We start from the raw sequence: 27,419 nt of genomic DNA on the forward strand, positions 1-27,419 counted from the left end.
ACAGAACACATTGTGGCAGCAATGTCTTTGTACTGGGTTCCATTTCTGGGAGGCAAAAGAGCTCTATCAATCTGAAGAACGTACCACCATGTGTTTCAACCTCACTTTCTTCTCAGCCCTACAGAGTGATCTTTATTTCATAAGAGACAGCTTCAAGACCTACAAGCCCTTGCTGTCAGCTATAAAGGATGCAGAGGAAGTTCCCTTGGGTAAGCTCTTGGACTTCAGTCTGTAGGGAAAAGAGTTCCTACTCACCAGTGGCATTCCCCAGGGCTCAGTGCTGGGGCCAGTTCTGTTCAGTGTCTGGATCAATGAGCTGGTCAAGGGCACTCTTGGGAAGTTTGCAGATGACACCAGGTTGGGTGGCAGGGTTGATCTGCTGGAGGGTAGGGAGGCCCTGCAGACCTGGCCAGGCTGGATCCATAGGCTGAGGCCAATGGGATGAGGTTCAACAAGGCCAAGTGTTGGGTCACAGCCACCCCAGGGACGCTCCAGCTTTGGTGCAGAGTGGCTGCAAACTGCCCAGCATAGAAGGCCCTGGGGGTGCTGGTTGACAGCAGCTGAAGATGATCCAGGGTGTGCCCAGGTGGGCAAGAAGGCCACCAGCAGCCTGGCCTGGAGCAGCAATGGTGTGGGCAGCAGGAGCAGGGCAGGGATTGTGCCCCTGGACTGGGCACTGGTGAGGCCACATTTTGAGCCCAGTGTTCAGTTTTGGAACCCTTGCTCCAGAAAGGACACTGAGGGTTAGAGCTGAGGGTTAGAGCAGGTCCAGAGAAGGGCAGCAAAGCTGGGGAATGGTCTGGAGGGCTGCGGAGGAACAGCTGAGGGGGCTGGGGGGGGGTTAGGGTGGAGGAGGCTGAAGGGAGATCTCACTGCCGTCTACAGCTCCCTGAAGGGATGTTGGCGCAAGACAGGAGCAGCCTCTGCTCCTTGGGGTCAAGTGCCAGACCCAGAGCTCCCTGAAAGGAGGCTGGAGTGAGGTGGGGTTGGTCTTTACTTCCAAGGAACAAATGACAGGACAAGAATGGCCTCAGGTTGCCCCAGGGCAGGTTTAGGTTAGACATTGGAAGAAAAGTTCTTTACTGAAAGGGTTCTCAAAGCCTGGCACAGGCTGCCCAGAGAGGTGGTTAAATGCCCATCCCTGGAAGTGTTTCAAGGAGGCAGAGATGTGGTGCTGAGGGCCATGGATTGCCTCCAGCCTTGGCAGGGGTAGAGAATGGTTGGACTGGATGATCTGAAAAGTCTCTTCAAACAGCAACAATTCTAAACACAACTCTGAACACTAATGGAGAGGCTCTTCCAGAGCTTGGCTGTGTTGTGCAGTCACAGGCTGAGCAGCCTCCATAGATGTCAAAGCCATCTTCAGCTTTGTTGGCTCTCTGCCCTTCAGGCACCAGATGAGCTCCTCAGAGGGCTGGGCTTTTCCTACACTACCTTAAATTCTTAGATTGAAGATATTTTTGCCTTTCCCAGTCTTCAGCTACACATTGCAGGCAGCTGCAGTGAATTGTGTTAGAACAGAATCAACCAGGTTGGAAAAGACCTATCACCCAACACCATCTAAGCAACTAAACCATGGCACCAAGTGGACGAGGCTCTGGCCAGCCTGATCTAGTGGGGGGTGGAACTAGATGATCCTTGTGGTCCCTTCCAACCCTGACTGATACTAAGTGCCTCATCCAGTCTCTTCTTAAACACCTCCAGGGATGGGGACTCCACCACCTCCCTGGCCAGCACATCCCAATGGTCAATCTCTCTTTCTATAAAGAGCTTCCTCCTCACCTCCAGCCTAAACCTCCCCTGGCACAGCCTGAGACTGTGTCCTCTTGTTCTGGTGCTGGGTGCCTGAGAGAAGAGACCAACCCCCACCTGGCTACAACCTCCCTTCAGGTAGCTGTAGAGAGCAAGAAGGTCTCCCCTGAGCCTCTTCTCCAGGCTAAGCAACCCCAGCTCCCTCAGCCTTTCCTCACAGGGCTGTGCTCCAAACCTCTCCCCAGATTTTTGCCCTTCTCTGGACACCTTCCAGCAACTCAACATCTTTCCTAAACTGAGGGGCCCAGAACTGGACACAGGACTCAAGGTGTGGCCTGAGCAGTGCTGAGCACAGGGCACAATGACTTCCCTGCTCCTGCTGGCCACACTGTTCCTGTTCCACGCCAGGATGCCATTGGCCTTCTTGGCCAGCTGGGCAGCCTGCTGGCTCATATTCAGCCTGGTATTGACCAGTACCCCCAGGCCCCTTTCTGCCTGGCCTGGTGCTCTACATGACAACTCCCTTTGCTGTAACTCTAACAAGAACAGCTTGTGACCTACTGTCACAACCTAGTGTCTCCAGGCTTGTCTGGGAGGATGGCAGAGCTCCTCCTCCTGACATCAGATGCACATGTTCTGGTGACTGGAAGCTGGAATGACTCCTGCAGCAGGCCAGGGACCTGAGCTGGCTGTTCTCTGACCACTGCCAGGGTGCCTCAGGCTGTGCTTGGCAATCAGATGCCAGGGAGATATCAGCACTGGGTAAACAATCACAGAGGACCAGAAATAGCCTGTAACTGGGAGCTCATTTCACATGGGGCACTGAGCAGCTATCAAATGTCCACAGTACCCTGCTGGGACAGTCTCTTAAAGTCTCACACAATCATGGAATGGGTTGGCTTGGAAGGGATGGTGAAGGTCATCTAGTTCCAACCCCCTGCCCATATTGTTCATCCCAGTACCTGCCCCCTGGGATGCCCGATCGTGGTCCCTCACTACAACCAACCTCTCTCTGCAGTGTCTTTCAGCCAGATGAATATCAGTTCTTCATCACTACATAAACCTCTGCTTCTTTCCTGAGCTCTTCAGTGGACACTTCTTTGCCCCAGTGCCTGCAGCTGCTGCCCCTTGCTGGCTAAGGCTGCTTTCCCCTTTCAACTCAGGGTTGAGACCCACTCTTGACACAATCAGAAGGGGACAACACCTAAGTTTGGAAGCCCCTGCTCTACAAAACTACCCAGCTGGAGGCAGGATCTGGTGCTGCTTGGAAGGCCATATACAAGTGTTCTCTTCTCCTTGGAGCAAACAACCACTCAGCATGCAGAACACCACCCCAGCTCCAAGGCTCTCAGCAAGGCTGTGGACAAGGTGCTGCAGAAGCCCATCAGCTCTCTGGAAGGAGCAGCATTTGCATCATGCAGAAGACAGAGAACATTTTATTCACCAGAGCTGCAAAAGTGCTCAAAGGTAACACAGAAAAGGCAGGTCAGGCAAATTGCTTGCAACATCAGTTGGTGAGATCCAGCAGGCTGCTGGGACAGCCACAGCAGCAGCTCAGGGGATCGATGACCGTCAGTGCCCCACTGCTTACTGGTGAAGACCCATCAGGCAGAGCAGCTCTACAGGAGAACCTCCAGGCAGGCTCTGGCAGCAGGCCACCTTCCCAGCCCCACAGGCACACTCACTGGCTGGGGATCACTTTGTTTCCATTCATTGCCACGGGGATCAGGAGCTTCCTGTACTCCAGAGGGAGGTGATGCTCTATCAGCACCTGCATCGGCACTCTGTCTGTCACCAGCCCCTGTCTGTGCAGAAGGGACAGCAGAGGAAGAGCAGTTAGTGAGGAGGGTTCTCACTCAACCTTTGCAGCAGAGTGAAGTTCTGAAGTGCTTCTGCAGTGCCATTCCTGCAGCCTGGGCAGCAGGTCGAGGGAGGTGATTCCCCCTGCCCTGGTGAGACCCAACTTGGGGTACTGTGCCCAGCTCTGGAGCCCCCAGCACAGTAAGGACATGGACCTGCTGAAGCAGGTCCAGAGGAGGACCAGGAAGGTGGTTGAGTGGTGCCCTGGCAGTTCTGGGTTAATGGTTAGACTCTACAATCTTAAAGATCTCTTCCAACCAAAGTGGTGCTGTGGCTCTGAGGTTTGGTAGGGGGTGGCCAGGGCAGGCAACAGGACAGGTGGAAATGCTCAGAACCACTTCAGCTGCAAGCACTCACAGTCAAGAGCTGCCTCAGGCCTGCAGATGCTGCAGCCCAGCCTCACACCTGCCATCACTCTGCTGCTTCTACCACTAACCTCCCAGCCACAACCCCTTCACCTTGCACACATATCCCCCTCCTCTTGCTCCTCAGACAACTCCTGCACTCCCAACCCTGCACCACCATCATCCTGGAGTACAAAGCCCACATTCCAAATGCTCTCCTGGGACAGGAGGCCAAGTGACAGAGCACATCCCAGCACACCACACTCACTAGAAACACTGACACCCCCCCTGGCCACAGCAGTCTTGGGGCACCAAACACCACTCCAGGTTCTAACAACCCTTTACCTCCTCATGAGGACTTCCAGGTCAGCCATCTCCACGGTCCTCCTCCCTGCATGGCTGGCATAAGCTTCCAGGTCGTTGCTTAGCTGCTTGAAGTATCTCTTGGAGCTGAGGGAGGATTAAGGAAGGAATTGAGTCCTGTGAGGAGCAGCTCAGAGACCTGGGGTTGTTTAGACTGGAGAAGAGGAGGCTGAAGGGAGACCTCACTGCTCTCTGCAGCTCCCTGAGAGGAGACTGGAGCCAGGTGGGGTTGGTCTCTTCTCTCATGCAACAAGTGACAGGAAATGGCCTCAGGCTGTGCCAGAGGAGGTTCAGTAGGAAAAAATCTCTCCCCAGCAAGGGTTGTCATGCACTGTCCCAGGCTGCCCAGGGAGGTGGTGCAGCCCTCACCCCTGGAGAGATTTAAAGCTGCCTGGATGTGGTGCTGAGGGAGGTGGCTCAGTGGTGGTGGCTCAGCAGCAGTGGTGGCAGTGTGAGCTCTGGGGGAGTGGCTGCACTTGGTGATCTCAGAGATCTCTTCCAACCTCAACAGTTAGTGCTCTAGGAAATCAAAGCAGGCTGTGAAGCAGGTGAGCTTTGTGCAGCAGGCTGTGAAGCAGATGAGCTTTGTGCAGCAGGCTGTGAAGCAGATGAGCTTTGTGCAGCAGGCTGCACAGGAGCTGCTCGCTGCCAGCTTGCAGCACTCCTGACACGTTGGCTGCTTTAGGAGAGAGATGAAAAGCCTACAAAGAGCAGGAGCAGCAGTTTGTTGTTGCTTACCATTTCTCCACAATTCTGAAGGCTTCTCTGGTCACTGGCATCTTGGCATAGTGGCTGAACACCTTCTTCACCCAACTGCTTACAATCCCAGCCTCGCGAGGTCGCCTCTGTGATGCTCCTGAGCTCTTCACAACCAGCTTAGCCTGCAGTGGCTGCAGGGAAGACCTTTGGGAGGTACCAAGACTTAGGGCAACTCAAACCAGGGCACTGGGAAGTAGACTACTCACAGGTCAGATGAGCAACTACAGGGGACAAGCAGAGAGCACCAAGCTGAGTTTGGGCAAACCTCATATTGAATGTAAAGGGCTAAGAACTATCCTGAGCAGGGGTCAGGAGAATGGGGCCAGACACTGCTCAGTGGGGCCCAGGGACAGGCCAAGGGGCAGAGGGCACAAACTGGAACCCACCTGAACAGGAGAAACTTGTTTGGTGTGAGGGTGCTGGAGCAGGCTGCCCAGAAAGGTTGTAGAGTCTCCTTCTTTGCAGAGCTTCCAAGCCCGCTGGCCACTGTGACCCTGGGCAAGCTGCTGTGGGTGCCCTGGTGGAGCAGGGGGCTTGGGCTTGGATAGTCTCCAGAGGTCCCTTCCAACCCCAACCATGCTGGGATGGGAGAAGCAACTCAGGCTCAGGTGCTCCAAAACAATCACAGCATGACAGGGTTTGGGAGAGACCTCTGGAGATCATCCAGTTCAACCTCCCCACCAGAGCAGGGGCATCCTGCTCCAGGGCTCCAGCACCCTCAAAGCAGAGAAGCTCCTGCTTTAGATGCAATTTCCTATGTTCCAGTTGGTGTCCACTGCCTCTTGTGCTGTTACTGGTGACACCTCTGACTGGTCCCATCCTCCTGACACCCTCACTTGGAGCTGTGATCAGCATTGGTGAGATCCCCCTCAGACTTCTCTTCTCTACACTAAAAAGCCCTAAGTCCCGCACCCTTTCCTTCTAAAAGAGATGTCCCAGTGCCCTGGTCACCTTTGCTGGACTCTACAGCAGTTCCCTGTCCTTCTGGAACTGGGGAGCCCAGAATTGGACCCAGGGCTCCAGGTATGGCCTCACCAGGGCAGAGCAGAATAGTAAGAGAAATCTCCCTTGCCCTGCTGGCCACACTCCTGTTGATGCATCCCAGACTCCATTGCTGGCTCATGGGCATCTTGTTGTCCAGCAGGACAATGAATGAAGCACCTTGGCAGAAAGGCCTCATGCCCAAAGATGCTGGCTCCACACACCTCTGCATGACACATGACCAGCAGCATGACCATGGTAAGATAAATTCAAAGAGCCCTTGAGTAAGGATTTCCAGGGAGGGGACATCTACCACCTCTCAAGAGACAAAAGTTCTTTGGTTCCCTGCCCCAGATCCTAAATACTTCAGCAGTGAACATCACCAGGTATGAAACCCCAGCACACCATTGGCCTTCTTGCCCACATGGACTGGAAAATTCTTCCTGAACTCCAGGACCAGTGTTAGTGCCACTGCCAGGGGCTCTGGTGAAGCACACAGCATCATCACATGAGGCTGCTCAGCCTGGAGAAGAGAAGGCTCCAGGGAGACCTTCTGGTAGCCTTGCAGCGCTGAAAAGGACTCCAAGAAAGCTGGGGACAGAGTTTGGAGCAGGGTCTGTTGTACCAGGCCAAGGGAGGATGGTTTGAACTGGAAGAGGGAGATTGAGAGTGGAGAGAAATGCTTGACACTGAGGGTAGGGAGAGCCTGGCCCAGGCTGCCCAGAGAGGCGGGAGCTGCCCCATGGCTGACACCACTGCAGGGCAGGTTGGTTGTGGCTGTGAGCAACCTGCTCTGGCTGCAGGGGCTGGACTGGGTGGCCTTGCAAGGTCCCTTCCAAACCAACCCAGTCTGGGAGTCTATGATTCACCCAATTTGCAGTCAAGAGGCGGACAAAATGCTAATGAATTAGTTAGGAGTAATGCAGAGGACAGGTTCATCTTTAGCCTCTGGAGGAGCTTCATTTTATGTTCAGCACATGGCCCCAGCACACAGCTTTAGGCTCCGACATCACCACAGATGTGTTATTTCATGTAACCAGTCAAACATAACCTGCCAATCTCCCTCTTCTGAAAGGGCATCTTTGTACCACACTGCCACAGCTTCAGTCAAGACTCCTAGGAAAAGCTTTTGGGCTTCAGCACAAGCAAATAGGACAACTGCAGAGAGAGAACTGGCAGTGAACAAACTAAGGACTTCAGGGCCACCAACTCCCTGCCGCGTCTGCCAGAGCACAGAAGAGCTGCCCAAGCTGGGCTCAGCTCCCTCCCCCGGCACCTACACCCACACCTCTGCCAGGCCACAGCTGAAGGTGGCTGACACTTACCTGGCAGCAGAGGGTTTTGCAGGACATGGAGATGACAGCTTGGGAGCAGCAGGTCTGGCAGGGAGTGGAGCTGACTGCTGTGGCTGGCAGGCTGCGGCACGGACAAACGAGGGCGTCCGCAGGGAGACCTCTGAGAACAAAAGAGGACTTGGGGAACTGCACTCCAGAGTCCCTGCAGCAAGCAGTGCTCCAGCAGCAGACAGAAGCCCAGCAGCTCTCCACAGAGCTGGGCAACTGCCACATTGCCTGTGTTCATGCTGGGGCCTCAGGGCATCCTGAAGCAGCTCAGCAGCTGGCTGCTGCAGTTCCACCCACCCAGCTCCTGCCACACACACCTCCTGCCAGCTCCAGCCCACCAGCCTCCTGCTGGACCAGCAGTACAGGAGCATCTAGGTGCCTAAAGGGGACCTAAAGAGTCTGACCCTAGGAAAAGCAGCCAGCACCTTCCTCTGTACTCTCTGGTGGACTGAACACTTTGTCAGTTCATCTACTGAGGGACAGTGGGGGAACTTTTCTCCAGTGGCTTTCTTCCACAACAGTTTTCTTACCTTCACTCTCAGGGTCTTCACCTTCATCCATAGCAGGGTCTTCACCTTCATCCACAGAAGGGTCTTCACCTTCACCCACAGCAGGCTCTTCACCTTCATCCACAGCAGGGTCTTCACCTTCATCCACAGCAGGGTCTTCACCTTCATCCACAGCAGGGTCTTCACCTTCATCCACAGCAGGGTCTTCTTCCAGACCATCCAATTCTACCATGATAGCCTGGTCCTCAAGCTTATCTTCCTTTAAGGGCTTCATCCCAGTTTTTGCAGAGGAAGGAGCTGGAGAAGGTCTGCCCAGATTTTCAGCTCCACCACCCATGGTAATCTCAAGTTCTGGAGCTACAAAGCAGGAAAAACCATTCCTGAAACAAGCAGCACAGCCAAAGCTGCAGTGCACTCCTGAGAACAAAACCCAGCTTGCCAGTGCTGACAGCACTGTCCCCAGGGATCAGCTGCCAATAAGACTTGAAAAGGATCCTGAACTGGAGTCCAGAGTTCAGGATGTCCAAGTCTGCAGTTCAACACAACACAGGAATTTGTGTGCACTCCCCCAAAGCTTTGGATAACAACAGGGCAACACCTGTCACCCCCTTAAGCTGGGCAGGTTTTACCCCCTCATTCTAAGGCAAAAGGGTTTGGAGAAAGCAGAGTGTGCCTGTGGAAGCAGAGCTTGTATGACTTGCCCTCCTCCAGAAATGAAGGGCTAAGGCCCAGGCTGCTGCTGACATTGCTGTAAGGGAGGGCAACCCAGCAAATGTTTAAGGATGTTGCTAGGTCATGTAGGAAAAAAATTAGAGAGGCAGAAGCCCATTTAGAGCTTAGACTGGCCTCTGCTGTGAAGGACAACAAAGTCCTTCTATAAATACATTAATGGCAAGAGGAGGGCAAGGACAACCTCCACTCCTTGGTGGGCATGGAGAGGAATATTGTAACAAAAGAGGAGGAAAAGGCAGAGGTACTTAACACCTTCTTTGCCTCGATTTTTAATAGCAAGATAGGTTGTCTTCCAGACAACTGGCCTCCTGAGCTGGCAGATGGAGTCAGGGAGCAGTACAGTTCCCCTGTGATCCAGGAGGAAGTAGTTAGAGACCTGCTTACCTGATTGGATCCCCACAAGTCCATGGGACCGGATGGGATCCATCCTAGGGTGCTGAGAGAGCTGGCAGATGAGCTGGCCAAGCCACTCTCCATTATTTTTCAACAGTCCTGGCTCACTGGAGAGGTCTGAGATGACTGGGAGCTGCCCAATGTGATGCCCATCCACAAGGGCCAGTTGGACAAGCCAGGGAATTACAGACCTGTGAGCCTGACCTCAGTGCCAGGCAAGATCATGGAACAGGTCATCATGAGTGCAATCACACAGCACTTACAGGATGGCCAAGGGATCAGGCCCAGCCAGCATGGAGTTAGGAAGGGCAGGTCCTGCCTGACCAACCTGATCTCCTTCTATGACCAGGAGACTGCCTGGGGATGTGGGGCAGGCTGTGGATGTGGTCTGCCTGGACTGCAGCAAGGCCATTGCCACCATCCCCCACAGCAAACTGCTGGCCAAGCTGTCAGCCCCTGGCTGGGACAGCAGCACTCTGAGCTGGGTGAGGAACTGGCTGGAGGCTGAGCCCAGAGAGTGGTGGTGAATGGTGCCACATCCAGCTGGCAGCCAGGCACTAGTGGTGTCCCTCAGGGATCAGTGCTGGGCCCTGTGCTCTTTAATATCTTTACTGATGATCTGGATGAGGGCATTGAGTCCATCATCAGTAAATTTGCAGCTGACACCAAGCTGGGGGCAAGTGTTGATATGTTAGAGGGCAGAGAGGCTCTGCAGAGGGACCTTGCCAGGCTGGACAGATGGGCAGGGCCAAGGGCAGGAGATTGAACACATCCAAGTGCCAGGTTCTACACATTGGCCACAACAACCCCAGGCAGTGCTACAGGATGGGGTCAGAGTAGCTGAAGAGCAGCCAGGCAGAGAGGGACCTGGGGGTGCTGATTGACAGCAGCTCAACAGGAGCCTGCAGTGTGCCTAGGTGGCCAAGAAGGCCAGTGGCATCCTGGCCTGCATCAGGAGCAGTGTGGCCAGCAGGAGCAGGGAGCTCATCCTGCCCTGTGCTCAGCACTGCTTAGGCCACACCTTGAGTCCTGTGTCCAGTTCTGGGCTCCTCAGGTTAGGAAAGATGTTGAGTTGCTGGAAGGTGTCCAGAGAAGGGCAACAAAGCTGGGGAGGGGTCTGGGGCACAGCCCTGTGAGGAGAGGCTGAGGGAGCTGGGGTTGCTTAGCCTGGAGAAGAGGAGGCTCAGGGGTGACCTCATTGCCCTCTATAACTACCTGAAAGGAGGTTGTAGCCGGGAAGGAGTTGGTCTCTTCTCCCAGGCACGCAGCACCAGAACAAGAGGACACAGTCTCAAGCTGTGCCAGGGGAGGTTTAGGCTGGATGGAAGAAATTCTTCATTGAAAGAGAGATTGGTCACTGGAATGGACTGCCCAGGGAGGTGGTGGAGTCACCATGGCTGGAGGTGTTTAAGAAGAGACTGGATGAGGTACTTGATGACATGGTTCAGTTGAGTAGATGGTGTTGGGTGATAGGTTGGACTTGATGACTTGAAGACTCGAAGGTCTTTTCCAACCTGGTTAATTCTGTTCTATTCTAACCTCTGAGGCCTTCTCTCCAGACACTGGTTAGCACTGGAGAGGTAACAGCCACCAGGGCTGAATTCATTGGTGTTAAAATGGATACAGAGTGGCCAGGGGCACCATGGACCCACTAAAACTTAGGAACCTTTGTTCCACTGGCAGTCACCTTGACAAAGCAAACCCTTACAAGGAAGCAGGGAAGCAAGGCAGAGCTTTTAGAAAGCTGGTCTGGAAATACACCTGAACTAAGTCGTCTCCAGCATCTATTGTACATTGAAGTCTCCTTTCACCCTGCAAATCACCTGAGAAACTCTTGGCCTTGCTCAGATCCTCCAGCTCCCTGCCAGCATGTCTTACCCTCTCTGTCCATGTGCTCCTGCTGCACTGGGGTGACAGCACCAGGCAGCTCCTCTTCTGCATTGCTTACCTCTAAATCTTCAATTATAAGGGACAAAACTTCTCTCAGAAGCATGCTGGAAGAACTCTTCTGCTTTAGGGTGAGTGGAGATCCCAAGCATTTGCTTGAGCTGGATGGCAAAGATGAGCTCCATCTATTAACAGCTAGAAATCAAAAGCACTAATGTGCCCCAAGTATCTTTTGCACATTTCTCTCAGCTCCTGCTAAGTGCAAAACCAGCCAAGCAGAGAGGGGAACACAGCACCAAGTGTTCTCTGGTCCCTGGGACAGCTCAGGGAGGTCACAGCTATCTTGAGAAGCAGCTGGGAGAGTCCTTGCCAGTAGCTGGCAGCTCACACTGAGGAGCAGCCCTGTGATCAGCTCCCCCTGATGCAGCAGAACCATGCACCATCCTGTGGATTGCTTACAGACTGCAGCAGCTTCACCATCTGCCCCCATCCCTTCCTCTCCTCTCCTTTGATCCAGGTCCCTTCTGCACATTCTTCACACTTTTTTCCACCCTATATACCCATCTGTCCTAGAAGTCCCTGCCACTGGATCCTTCAGGGCAACTAACCTTTGTCTGTTCATCTCTTGTACTTTCAAAACAACCTTTCCCAGCCACCTTGCCACAGAAAACCCTCCAGAGGCAGGGCATGGTGCAGCACTCCTCCAACACTGATTCTAATGGCTGGAGAGCAGCCAGGCAGAAAGGGACCTGGGGGTGCTGGTTGATGGTAGGCTGAACATGAGCCTGCAGTGTGCCCAGGCAGCCAAGAGGGCCAATGGCATCCTGGCCTGCATCAGGAACAGTGTGGCCAGCAGGAGCAGGGAGGTCATTCTGCCCCTGTACACTGCACTGGTTAGGCCACACCTTGAGTCCTGTGTCCAGCTCTGGGCTCCTCAGTTTAGGAAGGAGGTTGACTTGCTGGAAGGTGTCCAGAGAAGGGCAACAAAGTTGGTGAGGGGTCTGGAGCACAGCCCTATGAGGAGAGGCTGAGGGAGCTGGGGTTGCTTAGCCTGGAGGAGAGGAGACTCAGGGGTGACCTTATTGCTCTCTACAACTATCTGAAGGGAGGTTGTAGACAGGCAGAGGTTGGTCTCTTCTCCCAGGCAGCCAGCACCAGAACAAGAGGACACAGTCTCAGGCTGCGCCAGGGGAGGTTCAGGCTGGAGGTCAGGAGGAAGTTTTACACAGAGAGAGTGATTGCCCATTGGAATGGGCTGCCTGGGGAGGTGGTGGAGTCACCATCACTGGAGGTGTTCAGAAGGAGACTTGACAGGGTGCTTGGTGCCATGGGTTAGTTGTTTAGGTGGTGTTGGATGATAGGTTGGACGTGATGATCTTGAAGGTCTCTTCCAACCTGGTCTATCCTATCCTATCCTACCCTATCCTATCCTATTAATTTCTAAGCTTTCCATGGCAAGAGTCAGATACCTTCAGCAGCATCCCACACCAGCACACCCACCCCTCTGTGGCCCTCCTGACAAAGGATCATAGAAAAACTACAATGAAAAAGAGATTTTGGCTGTCCATACTTGATGGAAAGCAAAGAGACTTTCGACTGAAGACCTGCATGAACCTCTTTAGCACAGCAGATCCTGGCTGGTTGCCCTAGGGTGACTAAAGAGAGCATTTGGGGGCTACAACCATACCTTGGGTCTGTGCACCATGAGGGAAACATGCTCCCATTTGCACAGCTAGGACAAGGTGCTTACAGGGCAATGAGAGGTCAGACAGCAGGGAAAACTGGCCAGTGACAGGACTTGAGAGTGCTGGTACAGTGAGCAGGGAGGCAAGCAGCAGGGAGGTGACAGGGATTTGTATGGCTCTGAAGAAAGGGAAGGCATTAGCTGTGACACAGAAATGACCTCACTAGGGTGAAGACCTAGACTAGTAACCTCCTGAGACTCCTCTTAACAGTCTACAGCTCCTGCACATTGTCTCCTTATCTCACCTTATTTGTGACCAATTTACAGTGTCACTGCTGGGCTCCCCTATAGCAGGATGAGACAACACTGGAAAGAGTCCATCAAAGGCCACCAGGATAATGAGGCATTTCTCCCAGGAGGAAAGGCTGAAAGAACTGGAACTATTCAGCCTGGAGAGAAGGCTCACGGTGGAAACTACTGAACACATGCATAGAATCAACAAGGCTGGAAAAGACCTCAGAGATCATCAAGTCAAACCTTTCACCCAGGACCTCATGACTACTAGACCATGGCACCAAGTGCCATGTCCAATCCTCTCTTGAACACCTCCACGGATGGTGACTCCACCACCTCCCTGGGCAGCACATCCCAATGGCCAATCTCTCTTTCTATGAAGAACTTCTTCCTAACATCCAGCCTAAACCTCCCCTGGTGCAGCTTGAGACTGTGTCCTCTTGTTCTGGTGCTGGTTGCCTGGGAGAAGACACCAGCCCTCACCTGGCTACAACCTCCCTTCAGGTAGTTGTAGACAGCAATAAGGTCTCCCCTGAGCCTCCTCTTCTCCAGGGTAAGCAACCCCAGCAGCTCCCTCAGCCTCTCCTTGTAGGGCTTGTATGTTCATGTGAAACTTCTTATGACCAGCTTGCACCTCTTGCCCTTTGTCCTATCATTGGACACCACTGAGAAGAGCTGGGGTCTGTCCTCCCAACAATCACCCCTCACATATGTATATTAATGAGGTCACCCCTCAGTCTCCTCTTCTCCAAGCTAAAGAAGGGAGAGCGCAGAGCAGAGCCAGACTCCGGTTAGCAGTGCCTCTGGGCAACAGAGACTGGAGCACCAGAGGCCCTGTCTGAGCAGAAGGAAGCACTGTGAGAGTGACTGAGCAGTGGAAGGAGCTGCCCAGGATTTGCAGTCTTCAACCCTGGAGATGTGTAAAAGGCACCAGGACACAGTTCTGGGCAACCTGCTCTAGGTGGACCTGTCCAAGCCATGGAAAGGAGATAGAAGACCTCCAAAGGCCACCTCAACCATTCTGTGGTTTCAGGTGACACCTGCTAAGCCCAAGTCCTAGCTCATAGTACTCACAGGCAGCCACCACCTCCTCTGAAAGAGAAAGCTGTTCCATTGGGTTACTCTGCTGAGAGGGATCTTGATCTTCTCGCTGTTCTGGAGGTGGTTTTGGAGTCACTCTGTCACTGTGCTCAGGGTCAAGGCTTAAGTCCTCAGCATGCCACTGAAGCTGCCTGTCGCTTGTGCCCACGCTGGACACCAGGCTCCCCAACCTCAGTTCCTCTGGAGCTGCACCAGAATCCTTGTTTCTCCATGGTGAGGTTTTAGAATCCAAAAGTTGGAGAGGAGAAAGCTTATTGTGGCTGTGCTCATCCAGCTGGGGCTGAACAAAGAGCCTGGTGGTACTCAGCATGATTTCTGCATCGCCTGTGTGCATCCCCAGCTGTGAGTCCACGAGGTGGCTCTGGGCTGTTTGGAGAGAAGTTGTGAAACAAGACTGATGTGAAAAGCTGCTGTGGGTCCTGAGGACACACAATTACTCCCAGGGCTTGCAGAGTGTGGAAACTAGCCACAGCCAAGCTTTACTCACTCTCCACACACCTCTTCTGCCAGACTGTCTTCCCAGTACCCAGACTTATGAATGTGAACCTAAATTGTTCCTGTGCTGCAGATCTCCAGGCTGGGTGGAGCACATGTTTGAGCACATAGAAGCAAAGCTGCAGCAGGAGTCTCACTCCCATCCTGCCTCCCACTGAATTTCTGTGAACATGCCAGTAGCCCTGACATGGTAAAATACAGCCCACACTTCAGTCACTGCTTCAAACCCCACCTGCCAAAGGGGCCTCCCTCCCTCCCAAGACAGAACAAGAAGGCAGAAGAGACCTTTTCTGTTCAGCATGTTCTGTTCCACTCCAGCTTCAAAGGCTTCCAGGTCAATGGCTCTGCGCTGCTTCGGCCTCCGCTGCAGGCCCTGCTCCTCAGCCAGGTCTGCAGGGACCAGGGAGCCCACAGACACATGGAGAGACCTGCACAGAGGGGAGGGGAGAAACAATTCCACAACCTGCACACTGCCCTCTTACCCTCAGATTGCAGACACAGTGCCACTAACAGGGGACACTTCACAAATCCCTTAGCTGGGAGGAATTGTCCCCAAACACAGCTTCTTCCAGCTCCAAGCCATTGCCCTCATGCTGTCACTCCATAGCTGTGTAAAAACTCCCTCCCCAGCTCTCCTGGAAGTCCATTCCAGCACTGCAAGGCCACCAGAAGTTGTCCCTGGCATCAAGTCAGGGCCCACCTCAGACAATGAGAACAACAAGTCAGAGCTTTGCATGAGAGACAGAAAGCTCTGAAGTGCCACCAGTGTGCTGGGTGTGTTAGAATCAGAGAGCCATGGAACTGCTGAGGTTGGAAGAGGCCTTTGAGATCCCCAAGTCCAACCACCACTCTCAATCTCCCTTGGTCAGTTCAAACCATCCCCCCTTGGCCTGGCACAACAGGCCCTGCTCCAAACTCTGTCCCAGCTTTCTTAGAGTCCCTTTCAGCACTGCCACCAGAAGGTCTCCCTGGAGCCTTTTCCTTTCCAGGCTGACCAAGCCCAACTCTCTGAGCCTGGCCTCACAGCAGAGCCCTTCCAGCCCTGCCAGCATTGCTGTGGCCTCCTCTGGCCCTGCTCCAACAGGTCCCTGTCTGTGCTGTGCTTGAGGACTCCCAGCACTGCAGGGGGTGGGTCTCAGCAGAGCACAGCAGAGGCAGAATCCCCTCCCTGCCCCTGCTGCCACCACTGCTGGGGATCAACCCAGGACAGGCTGGGGCTGGGCTGGCAGTGTTCAGTGCCAGCTCATCTGCAGGTTCTTCTCAGCACACGTAGCACAGGGCAGGACCAGACTGTTTGGCATCCTCCTGCCTGAAGAGGGCTGCAATAGCACAGCTGACAAAAGGCTCAGGAATTTTAAAGGCTTTAAATAACAACACCCCTCTACCCCCCAACAAAATAGGGAGGGGAAGGGGAAGGAACAAATGTTTGAGTGTAAAGATGTCCTCTGGATGACATCAGAGTTGCAGGGTGAGAAAAGCTGCGTCTACCCGTCCAAATTCTGCATCCTGAAGAGACTGGCCATCTCAGCCCTCTCCTGCCCCTCTCTCAAGGCAGCCCAAAGGATTCAAAGAAAGGAAGTGCAGAGTGCAGCCACAGGCATGGGGGGGCACAGGCAAGGGCTGCAGAGAGAGGGGTTAATCTTGGCTGGGCAAAGCACACAGGCAACACAAGAAAAGAAGTTCGCAGACTTGCTGAAATCCTTTTTGAGTCCAGAAAGATTGGGCTAAAGACTGCATAGGTGCAGTGAACAGGCTGGGACAACACTCTAAGGAGCTTTGTGTACTGATTTCTGGTTGGAAATATGAGAATGCAAAGAGAATATGAATGCCCCTAATGCATACAAAGAGGAGCAGTAGCAGCAAGACAAGCTAGACCAACTTGGGCACACATCACAGATCCACAGCTTCTGAAGAGCACAAGGGACATAGAGCAACACCATCAAACTCCACCACCAGTATGGGAGAGGACTGGGCTGGTGCTAGCCAAGGTGTTTGTCACAGATCCAGGCATCTAAACTGTGCTTCACTGCAGAGGTGATGAATCAAGCAGCCACGGCTAGGACAGCCAGATGAGGTGAAACTCACCGAGCCAAAGCAGTGCTGTCCAACGCTGACCGAGCTAGAAAGAGATGGAGAGACATGAGCTGAGAAGTGAGACCAGCCAGGAACCCACCTCTGCACCACAGGCTACAGGTTACCCAACAGCTCTCCCTCTCTCTACATCTACAATCCCCCCCAAAGTCCTACCTGGCCAAGAACAGAGAAAGGTGACAGGTTCACTTCAGACCTGCTCTGTGTTTCAGAGCTGCCTGTTAGAGTTCTAACATCTGGAAGACCAATAAAACACTTCACAGTATCACTAAGGTTGGAAGAGACCTCAGAGATCATCAAGTCCAACCTATCAACACAGACCCCATGACTAGACCATGGCTCCAAGTGCCACATCCAAACCCCTCTTGAACACCTCCAGGGATGGGGACTCCACCACCTCCCTGGGCAGCACATCCCAATGACGAACGACTCGCTCGGTGAAGAACTTCCTCCTCACCTCAAGTCTAAACCTCCCCTGGCACAGCTTGAGACTGTGTCCTCTTGTTCTGGTGCTGCTTGCCTGGGAGAAGAGACCAACCCCTTCCCAGCCACAACCACCCCTCAGGTAGTTGTAGAGGGCAATGAGGTCTCCCCTGAGCCTCCTCTTCTCCAGGCTAAACAACCCCAGCTCCCTCAGCCTCTCCTCACAGGGCTGTGCTCAAGGCCTCTCCCCAGCCTTGTTGCCCTTCTCTGGACACCTTCAAGTCTCTCAATGTCCTTCTTGAACTGAGGGGCCCAGAACTGGACACAGGACTCAAGGTGTGGCCTAACCAATGCAGAGTACAGGGCACAATGACTTCCCTGCTCCTGCTGGCCACACTATTCCTAATGCAGGCCAGGATGCCATTGGCCTTCTTGGCCACCTGGGCACACTGCTGGCTCATGTTTAGGAAGCTATCAATCAGCACCCCCAGGTCCCTCTCTGTTTGGCAGCTCTCAGCCACTCCAACCCCAGCCTGTAGCTCTGCATGGGATTGCCGTGGCCAAAGTGCAGCACCTGGCACTTGGACTTGTTGAAAGCCATCCCATTGGACTCTGCCCATCTGTCCAGTCGGTCGAGGTCCCTCTGCAGAGCCCTTCTGCCCTCTAACTGACTAACATCTGCTCCCAGCTTGCTGTCATCTGCAAACTTGCTGATGACTGACTCGATCCCCTCATCCAGATCATCAATGAAGATGTTAAAGAGGATGGGGCCCAGCACTGATCCCTGGGGCACACCGCTGGTGCCTGGGTGCCAGCTGGCAAAGAACAGTCAGTATGTCATATGCCCTCATTCAGTACTACTCTTACTACAGTACAGCAAGATGCTAAGTTAGGGCCTCCAACACAACCATTCTTCAGCAACCCAAACCAAACAGTGGAGTATCTGAAAGCTTTTTTTCCTGTACAGGAAACTACTCCACAGATTGATGGTGAACTGCAACTCAAAGCTCTTCTACTCACAGAGTCCAAATTGTTGAACACCTGGAGAGCAGAGGCATAATCATGCTCACACAGGAAACACCAGAGCATGCACTGCATGCTCTGGTATTCCAGGGCTGCTCCCACCTCAGAACACCAGGCTGAGGATGCACAAGTCCATTCATTGACCACAGATGATTTGGGGTTGGATTCAGCTCCAAATGAGAATACACAAACCCAGGAACCTACACTGCCATCACAGACAAGAACAATGAACAAAACAGTTGTCTGCTCCAGGGTGAGCTGAGCCACCCTGCACAGCCCTCTGCCTAGACTTTCTCTCACTAGACCTCCCCTGCCCTTCAGCAGGACTTCAGTTACCCCCTGTACAGAAGGAACACAACACCTGGAACCAGGTGAGATACCAGTCTCTCCAGTTGGGAGCTGAATCCCAGCCTCGATCCCTCCATGCCCTGCTGCCAACAGGTGACCTAAACCATGGTGAGGCTTCTGTTAAACTGCAACTAAAATCAAAATCATCCCTTTTGCAAACTTATGTTTGAAGGGAAGACTTATTCCAACAGAAGATGTTAGTTCTTTCCTAAAACTACAAGACCCTTTCTTGTCCAACAAGAGCTTTAACATTTATCTGATATAACTGCAACAACAAGTGTGCAGCTGCTTGTATTTGCAAGGTTCTGGAATGCTCTTGTTGGAGACACTTCAAAACTCAAAGCTGGAAAAACACTCAAGAATCCCTGAATCTCAGCTTGGTGGAGGCTGGAAGAGACCTCTGGGGATCATCCAGTTCATCCTGCTCAGACAGGGGCACGACAGCAGCTTTCCCAGGGTCACAATGGCCAGGGGAGGTTTGGAAGTTCTCCAGAGAAGACTGTGGTGAAGGCACCAAATGCCCAGAATTATGCCCCAAATACTGTAAAGCATATCCCCACATGTTTGGCCACATTCCCCCTTCCACCCTCCTTTCTGGAGTGGGTGCTCAGCCCAGGGCTGAAGGGAACAAAGACCTCAGGGCCATTCAGAGGGCGCAAACAACACTACCTGCCTTCTGTGGGGTAAACACCAATGTGCAACCACCACAGGCTGTATTACCTGTATTACAAGTATTACCCCAAGTTGTAAACAAGCCTCTCTTTGCCTGAGCTTTGTAAGCTCTCTTTACCTAAGCACTATTGCCCTTGCTACTAAGCTCCATAGCTACTGCTAGCAAGTCTTCTCATTGCACAGGCAAGCAAACCACACGGCTCTGCACAGAGAGAAGCCAGACCCAAGAGCCCGCAAAGAGAGTCCTTTGCTGAAGCTCCAGATGGCCAGTGCTATATCCAGCCTCACCAGCAGGAAGAGGGACCGACCCCCAAGGGGTAAGCTTTGACCCAGTCTGGGGAAGGGACTAGCCCAAATCTTGGCAATCCAAACATCTGCCACAGCCATAAAGCAGCAGACAGTGAGCCACAGAACCTGTGTGGCAGCCTGGAAAAGCTGGAACAGTGCCCAGCCACATCCTGCATGACCCCACTCCATCGCGGGAGAAGAGGAGCTGCCACCTGTGCCTGCTCCACTTGCCCTGTAAACCCCAGGGTAACTCAAAGCCAGGACTCCCACAAGAGAGAGTCCTGCCAGCTCCAAGCCCCAACCACCTTGAAGCATGGGCCGACCCCAAACAGAGAGGGACCTGGGGGTGCTGATTGACAGCTGCCTGAATATGAGCCAGCAGTGTGCCCAGGTGGCCAAGAGGGCCAATGGCATCCTGGCCTGCATTAGGAATAGTGTGGCCAGCAGGAGCAGGGAAGTCATTGTGCCCCTGTATTCTGCTTTGGTTAGGCCACACCTTCAGTCCTGTGTCCAGTTCTGGGCCCCTCAGTTTAAGAAGGACATCGAAACACTTGAACATGTCCAGAGAAGGGCAACAAGGCTGGGGAGAGGCCTTGAGCACAGCCCTGTGAGGAGAGGCTGAGGGAGCTGGGATTGTTTAGCCTGGAGAAGAGGAGGCTCAGGGGTGACCTCACTGCCCTCTACAACTACCTGAAAGGTGGTTGTAGCCAGGAAGGGGTTGGTCTCTTCTCCCAGGCGACCAGCACCAGAACAAGGGGACACAATCTCAAGCTGTGCCAGGGGAGGTTTAGACTCGAGGTGAGGAGAAAGTTCTTCACCGAGCGAGTCGTTCGTCATTGGAACGGGTTGCCCAGGGAGGTGGTTGAGTCATCGTCCCTGGAGGCGTTCAAGAGGAGATTGGACGTGGCACTTGGTGCCATGGTCTAGTCATGGGGTCTGTGTTGATAGGTTGGACTCGATGATCCTCGAGGTCCTTTCCAACCTAAGTTATACTGTGATACTGTGACCCCGGAAGGGCCTGGTCCTGCCCATCACAGCGCAGGATCAGAGACATCTGAGCCCGCCCACAGGGAACCATCGCTCCACCCACTGCAGCAAGGGACCACTCCACCAGCTGCCAGCCCAAACCTGTTGTGACCGTTTGAGGCTATGCCTTTAAGAAAGGGACACCATGGCTGAATGTTTTATAAACAAAAGACAGGTCTAAACGAATTTCATTGGTGGATTGGTAGAGTGCAAGTTTAAGTTTTGAATGCGACTGGGATTTTTCTCAGTCTGCACTTTTCCCTCTGCCCTTTTCGCAGCTTGTGGCTTCTAGGCTCTCTGCCAGACTGACCTTGGACTGATAAGCATGAGGCCTGCAAACCTACTAACATTTTGCTCTAATTTATAACTGCTTTTAATTAACAACTGCTCCTTTCCTCTCTTTCTAACCCTCTCTGGGGAAAAAGGGGAGAGAAGGGGGTACAGGGGGAGAACCCTCCTCCCCCTGGAGGAGGGGAATCTCATTCCTGTGTTACTTTGCTGTATATTTCTGTGCATATATTGTAAATACGGTAAATTGTGTGCATATACCCTGCATTTCCTAAACTGCTTGTGAATATAGCACATTCCTTGGCTCATCCGGCTGTGGTTAGCTGTGGCTTTTTTCCCTTCACTTTGTGGGGGGGAGAAGGCTGAGGCCTTCCCCTCAACCCACGACACCTGTTCAGGAAGCCGCTCTGAGGGAGCCACATGAGCCCTGCAAGGGAATCTGCTGACCAGTAAAAGTCTGCATCTCCTCCCTTGCCACTGCTGCAGAAGGAGAAGGCTGCCCCCACCGCTGCCATCCGGAGGGAAACCCCATCGTAGACCCGCCAGCAGCTTCAGCCACAGCCTCAGCCCTGGGAGCCCATCCCCAGATTGGAGCAGCCAGCTGCAGCCTAACTAGCTACAAAGACACTGTGTATCTTTTCTCCTGTTCTCCACAAGCTAAGGTTCAGTTTAAAACCCTGCACCTAGCCACCTGACACTTTCTGACATTGTAACTCCTCCTGGAGATAGTTAAAGCCGCAAGCGCCTTGGCGAGTCGCCATCTGGCAGCAGGCGCAGCAGAACTGTAGCTTCATCCTTTAAATGAAATTCATTCTGCAAATATTCTCAGTTCAAATTGTATACACAAGACCAGTTATGGGATAGATCTCACAGTCGTGCACTAGAATCTGTATATAGAATCTGCATATAGAATAGAACCATATAGAATGGCTCTTAATAATGCTAATTAAAATTATTTACCATATTTCGTATTTTAATAAGCTCATTAATTAACAACCTCTTCATCACAGAGACTCCACAGCCTGGGCAGCCTGCTACAGGGCTCTTGGCACAGTTACAGTCAGGGCAGAGTCCGTAACTTGGCTGCCAAAGGCTCATTTTCCCTTTGATAGGAGGGGTTTTACTGCCTCTGCTATCCTCCCTGCACCACTGCAGTCCTGCTTCCAAACACACCACTGCCCAGCCAAGAAGTTCCTAAGAACTAAACTGTAGCAGAAGAAAATCAGTTTGGCAACACAGGCAATGCTGAACCAGATCATTTTTGACAGTGGCCTTACCTTGGTTCTGGGGAAGACGTCGGTCTGCCGCGCTCTCAAATTCAGAAATGCTGAACTTCTTTCTCTTCTTAGCCATATGGAAAGTGGTGACCTGTGTGTCCTCAGGAAGCAGGTCTGGCAGCTGCATTCCCCCCCTGCCAACACAAACCTATCACCATTCAGCTATGCTAGAAGGGCCCCTCTGCCTGAAAAACAAATTATTTGTCCTTGCTGCAGAAGGAAGGAACTTGAGAGATGATCGATTCAGCAAATGCAGGAATGGGTCGAAGCAGAAGCAAAACCTGTGTATTCCCAACCACAGGGTTGAGAAAGGGTAGGTTAGAGCAAAGACTTGGACAAGCTCCACATCTCTCTTCTCCTAGTCACTGGTTACAGTGCAAATGAAAGGATCACCATCATGGAACACTATCAGGTATCACAAAGCACAGGGAACAGACATCCAATGTCCCAGTCAGGCACTGGCTCAGAATCAGGAAATAAGCTTCCAAGGGGTTTCTCTCTTCATTGAGGAGTTCCACAAATCCCCTGTGGTGAATGGTACATCCAGGGAGTGAAATGGTGCCCCTGCTCCACATCATGCCATGGGAAACTTGAGCAGAGTCCTCAAGTGCACTCAGTGGATATGCTGTTCTGGATCCTTTGCTGCAATACCCAGGGCTGCAACCCAGCCAGAATGGGAAGGGGACCACCTTTATGGGTCTTTGCCCCTCACAAAACACGCCCTCTACACTCAGAAACGGAGCCAAGTTCCATTTCTTAGAGCATTTGCTTAGAGTCTAAGCATTACAGAATGGTAAGGGTTGGTAGGGACCTCTGGAAATGATCCAGTCCAACCCCCCTGCCAGAGCAGGGTCTCCTAGGGCAGGTCATACAGGAATGTGTCCAGAAGGGTGCTAAAAATCTCCAGAGAAGGAGACTCCACAACCTCTCTGGGCAGCCTGCCCCACAGTTCCAGCATTCTCACACCAAAGAAGTTTCTCCTTATGTTCACATGGAACCTCCTGGGTTCCAGTTTGTGTCCGTTGCCCCTCATACTATCACAGGACACCACTGCAAACAGGCTGGTACCTTCTTCTTTACAGCTACCCCTCAGATATTTTGTGGAATCCTAGAATGGGTTGGGTTGGAAGGGACTTTGAAGATCATCCAGTTCCAACCCCCCTGCCACAGCCAGGAACACCTCCCACTAGCCCAGGCTGCTCATGGCCCTGTCCAACCAAGCCTTGGACACCTCCAGAAGGGGGTATAATAATTGGAGAATAAATGCAAAGCAGCAAGGGGAAAAATGGCTCCTGTTTTCCTATCTCTCCCTGTAACCAGGGCAAGCAGGGCCTCTCCAAAAATCAGGAAAGTCCTGCTCAGCTGAAAGAAGGTTGTGAGGAAGGAAGAAATTAAACACAAAGTCTCCACATGCTGCAATTCAACAACCGGCTAACATATGGAATGCAACCCCCTGCTAAGATCCAACCAGCTTCTCATTCAGGAAAGGCTGATGAGAGGCACATCCAAAGACAGTTGAGAGCTACAACAAGCAAACCCAAGGAACTAAAACAACAATCCTTGTCTTTTTTTTTAATTAAAGACCAAAAGAAATAATAAAAATGAAGAAGCTAGAAGCTGCCACACCTACAGAAAACTCAGATGTTCCTTCCACTCCTGAAGAATCAGTGAGGGGCTTGCAGAATAGAGAAGAGTAGAGTAGAGCAGAGCAGAGCAGAGTAGAGCAGAGTAGAGTAGACCAGGTTGGAAGAGACCTTCAAGATCATCATGTCCAACCTATCATCCAACACCACCTAGTCAACTAACCCATGCAACCAAGCACCCTACCAAGTCTCCTCTTGCACACCTCCAGTGATGGTGACTCCACCACCTCCCCAGGCAGCCCATTCCAATGGGCAATCACTCTCTCTGTGTAAAACTCCCTCCTGACCTCCAGCCTGAACCTCCCTTGGCACAGCTTGAGACTGTGTCCTCTTGTTCTGGTGCTGGCTGCCTGGGAGAAGAGACCAACCCCCACCTGGCTACAACCTCCCTTCAGGTAGTTGTAGAGAGTTGTAGAGTCTCCTCTTCTCCAGGCTAAGCAACCCCAGCTCCCTCAGTCTCTCCTCACAGGGCTGTGTTCCAAACCCCTCCCCAGCTTTGTTGCCCTTCTCTGGACTCATTCCAGCAAGTCAACCTCCTTCCTAAACTGAGGGGCTCAGAACTGGACACAGTACTCGAGGTGTGGCCTAACCAGTGCAGTGTACAGGGACAGAATGACCTCCCTGCTCCTGCTGGCCACACTGTTCCTGGTGCAGGCCAGGATGCCATTGGCCCTCCTGGCCACCTGGGCACACTGCAGGCTCATGTTCATCCTACCATCAACCAGCACCCCCAGGTCCCTCTCTGCCTGGCTGCTCTCCAGCCACTCTGACCCCAGCCTGTAGCACTGCATGGGATTGTTGTGGCTGATGTGCAGCCCCTGGCACTTGGATGTGTTCAATCTCATGCCCTTGGACTCTGCCCATCTGCCCAGCCTGTCGAGGTCCCTCTGCAGAGCTCTCCTACCCCCTAACAGATCAACTCCTGCCCCCAGCTTGGTGTCATCAGCAAATTTACTGATGATGAACTCAATGCCCTCATCCAGATCATCAATAAAGATGTTAAAGAGGATGAGGCCCAGCACTGATCCCTGGGGTACTCCACTACTGACTGGCCTACAGCTGGATGTGTTACCTGACCTTGCTTATGGTGAGCACAGAAAGTTTAGGCATGAAGGCAAAACATATCACATTATTTTCAAGATTTTCTTTTGCAGGAAGCCAGAACTTGCAGAAGTGTTGTGACTGAAGTGGCTGCAGCAAATTAAGCCCTACCACCACTACTGGCCCTCCTCCTAACAAGGTGGCAGTCAGCCTCTGCAGTTCAGTCAGGACTATTTGGTGGAGCTTGAATAAAAGCAGCTGAGCCTCAGGGAAACCTCACCTCCAAACATCCTTGAGGGAAGGAAATTACCCCAAACAGCCCAGAACAAAGGCAACCAAGAAGGAGCAACACCATCAAAAGCTACTTCAGCCAGTGCTCTGAGCACAGGAGGCAGCACTCGTTCTGGCCAAGCACACAGCCTTAGGGAGAGCCAAGAGCTCCTGTTTTAGAGCCTGGCACAGGTACTTTTGTCTGCAGGTAAGAAGGGGACTACGCCCAAACTTGCAGCATTTACTTTTCAATCCCTCAGCCCCAGTGACTCTTGTATCATTTTAAAAGCTAGAGAGGTGTTTCTGGAAACACAGTTCTGGTCACTCAGAAGTGGACAAATTCTGCTGCCAGCCCCACTGTGGGAGCTGTAGCTGTCCCTGGTACTGTGAAAAACAACAGTAATGACTGAAAACCTTACTTACATGCTGGAAACCCTCTTTGAGGGGACTTCTGCTTGAACTTCTTCTGTTCTTTCATGCTTAGATATCTGAAGTGCTAGAGGTGAAACTTGTGGTTCTGCCAACAAACCAAAACATTTTCTTTCCATTAGCAATCCAGCAAGAAAGCCAAAGTCCAGCAAATTCTATGCTGCATCCCAGAAACTGCATTTATTCAGGGCTCACAATAAAGCCTGGTGAGAGCTCTCTGGGTTCTACTCCTAGGGAGGCTGGCACATACATTGACAAAGGCAGTGGTGGCATGGAGGTACCATGTGCTGCAGAAGAGCCAAGCTGAGGTCTGCAACAGCTCATGCCTCTGGGATTTACACAGAGTCCTAGAATAGGTTGGGTTGGAAAGGACCTTAAACATTATCCAGTTCAAACCCCCTGTCATGGGCAGGAACACCTCCCACCAACCCAGGTGGCTCAAGGTCTCATCCAGCCTGGCCTTGAACACCTCCAGGGAGGGGGCAACCACAACCTCCCTGGACAACCTGTTCAATGTCTCCCCACTCTCACTGCCAAGAATTTGTTCCCCCTCTCCAGTCTCAATCTGCCCTCTTCCAGCTCAAAGCCATTGCCTCAAATCCTGTCACTGCAAGCCCTTGTCAAAAGTCCCACCCCAGCTTTCTGTAGGCCCCTTTCAGGTACTGGAAGACTGTTCTAAGGTCAACCCCAGAGGCCCTCATCCTACAGCTCAGGGTGGTACAAAGGTGAGACACTTGCTCATCAGGATAAGACTGAGTGCAGAGGACTTGTTCATACTGGCTTACATGAAGACTAAGAGTTTCTTATCATTTAATCAGCACAAGATCTGTCTCGGAGACCTCATCCAGCTACCCCTGCAGCTTGTTTACACCAGTCACAGTGGTCTGGCTTTCTGCTCCACGTAACAGGGATTAGCAGGATCCAAAAGAACACCTCCTGGTCCCAACCAAAATTCTGTTCTGTTTGCCTGGGGGAAAACAAGGAGATAAAAAGGTACTTACGGGTCTGGACGATTCTCTTGAGCATAATCCGTGGAGTGTCATCGTCAGGGTTAGGGAGCACAGTCAGTCTGGGCTTCACCAAGCTCCTTCTGCCAGAACTATTCTTCTTTCCTGAGTCAGATACACCCTGAGGAATCACAGACATGCAATTCCAAAGTCATACCTCCATCACTAAAGGTGAACCTGGGCATCAAAAGCATTCACCACCCACCTTCTAACAAACCCACGAGGTGGCCAACAAAAAGCATCTTCTGAATCACCCAAAAGCAACTGTGCAGGTTTGCTTCTGACAGTGCTGCCACTTCAGGGCTGGGTAGCAGACAACTACACTGATCTGACACCCGAGTGAGTCTCAACGTGCAGCTCTCAAGCCTGAGGGGACACAAGAGTGCAGTCCAGGGCTTTGGTCCCTCACAACCTGACCTAAAACAGCTAAAAAAAAAAGGGACAACAGAACACACGGGAGGTGCCAGGCTGCCAGGGCACTGGCTGTCTGCAGAGCAGCCGATGCAAGGTCTACCTTCCACGTCTAAAGGCTAGGGGCAGTTTAGGGCACGTTCCCTGCCCCCGAATCCCGGAGCCCCACTCCGGCAGCGTCACTTCTGCCTTGCACCCAATGGGAACAGGCAGGCAACGCCAGGCGCTCGTCGGAGACAACGACGACCTCCGGGCACAGGGGGTTCTCTTCTCTTCTCTTCTCTTCTCTTCTCTTCTCTTCTCTTCTCTTCTCTTCTCTTCTCTTCTCTTCTCTTCTCTTCTCTTCTCTTCTCCTTCTCTTCCTCTTCTCTCTTCTCTTCTTTTCCCCTTCCCTTTCCCTTTCCCCTTCCTCTTCCCTTTCCCCTTCCCTTCTCTCTCCCTTTCCCACCCCCACTCTTTCCCTTTCCTCTTCCCCTGCCCTCCCCTCCACACGGCCCGGCTCCTGCCCGCACCGAGAGGCGCCCGCTGCGCCTGTTCCCGCGGCGGGCCGCCGAGCGGTTCTCTGCCATGGCGCCGACGGCCGTTTCCGCGCGCGCCTCTCGCCTGCCACCTCTCGCGAGACTGCGGAGCGGCGCCTGACGCGAGCGAGCGCGTGACGGCGACGCCCGGCGGGAGCAGGAGACGG

At 52.8% G+C, this 27,419-nt stretch overlaps 1 protein-coding gene across 1 annotated transcript; it reads right to left on the reverse strand.

Annotated features, from left to right (window-relative positions):
* Positions 1-3,170: 3,170 nt before the first annotated feature.
* Positions 3,171-27,350, reverse strand: CENPT (centromere protein T). The gene is made up of 12 exons (XM_068166552.1): positions 27,247-27,350; positions 26,318-26,444; positions 25,311-25,404; positions 21,934-22,067; positions 16,583-16,616; positions 14,783-14,925; positions 13,976-14,368; positions 7,933-8,268; positions 7,385-7,514; positions 5,058-5,222; positions 4,302-4,406; positions 3,171-3,557 (listed from the first exon to the last, which is right to left on the reverse strand). Exons 1-12 carry the CDS (start codon positions 27,301-27,303, stop codon positions 3,434-3,436), a joined length of 1,842 nt encoding a protein of 613 aa, XP_068022653.1. The 5' UTR covers positions 27,304-27,350; the 3' UTR covers positions 3,171-3,433.
* Positions 27,351-27,419: the final 69 nt, after the last annotated feature.

The sequence above is a fragment of the Melanerpes formicivorus genome, unplaced genomic scaffold, assembly GCF_026170545.1.
Source record: "Melanerpes formicivorus ecotype bairdi unplaced genomic scaffold, bMelFor1.0.p_v2 SCAF_102, whole genome shotgun sequence".
In the NCBI taxonomy this organism is placed as follows: domain Eukaryota; kingdom Metazoa; phylum Chordata; class Aves; order Piciformes; family Picidae; genus Melanerpes; species Melanerpes formicivorus.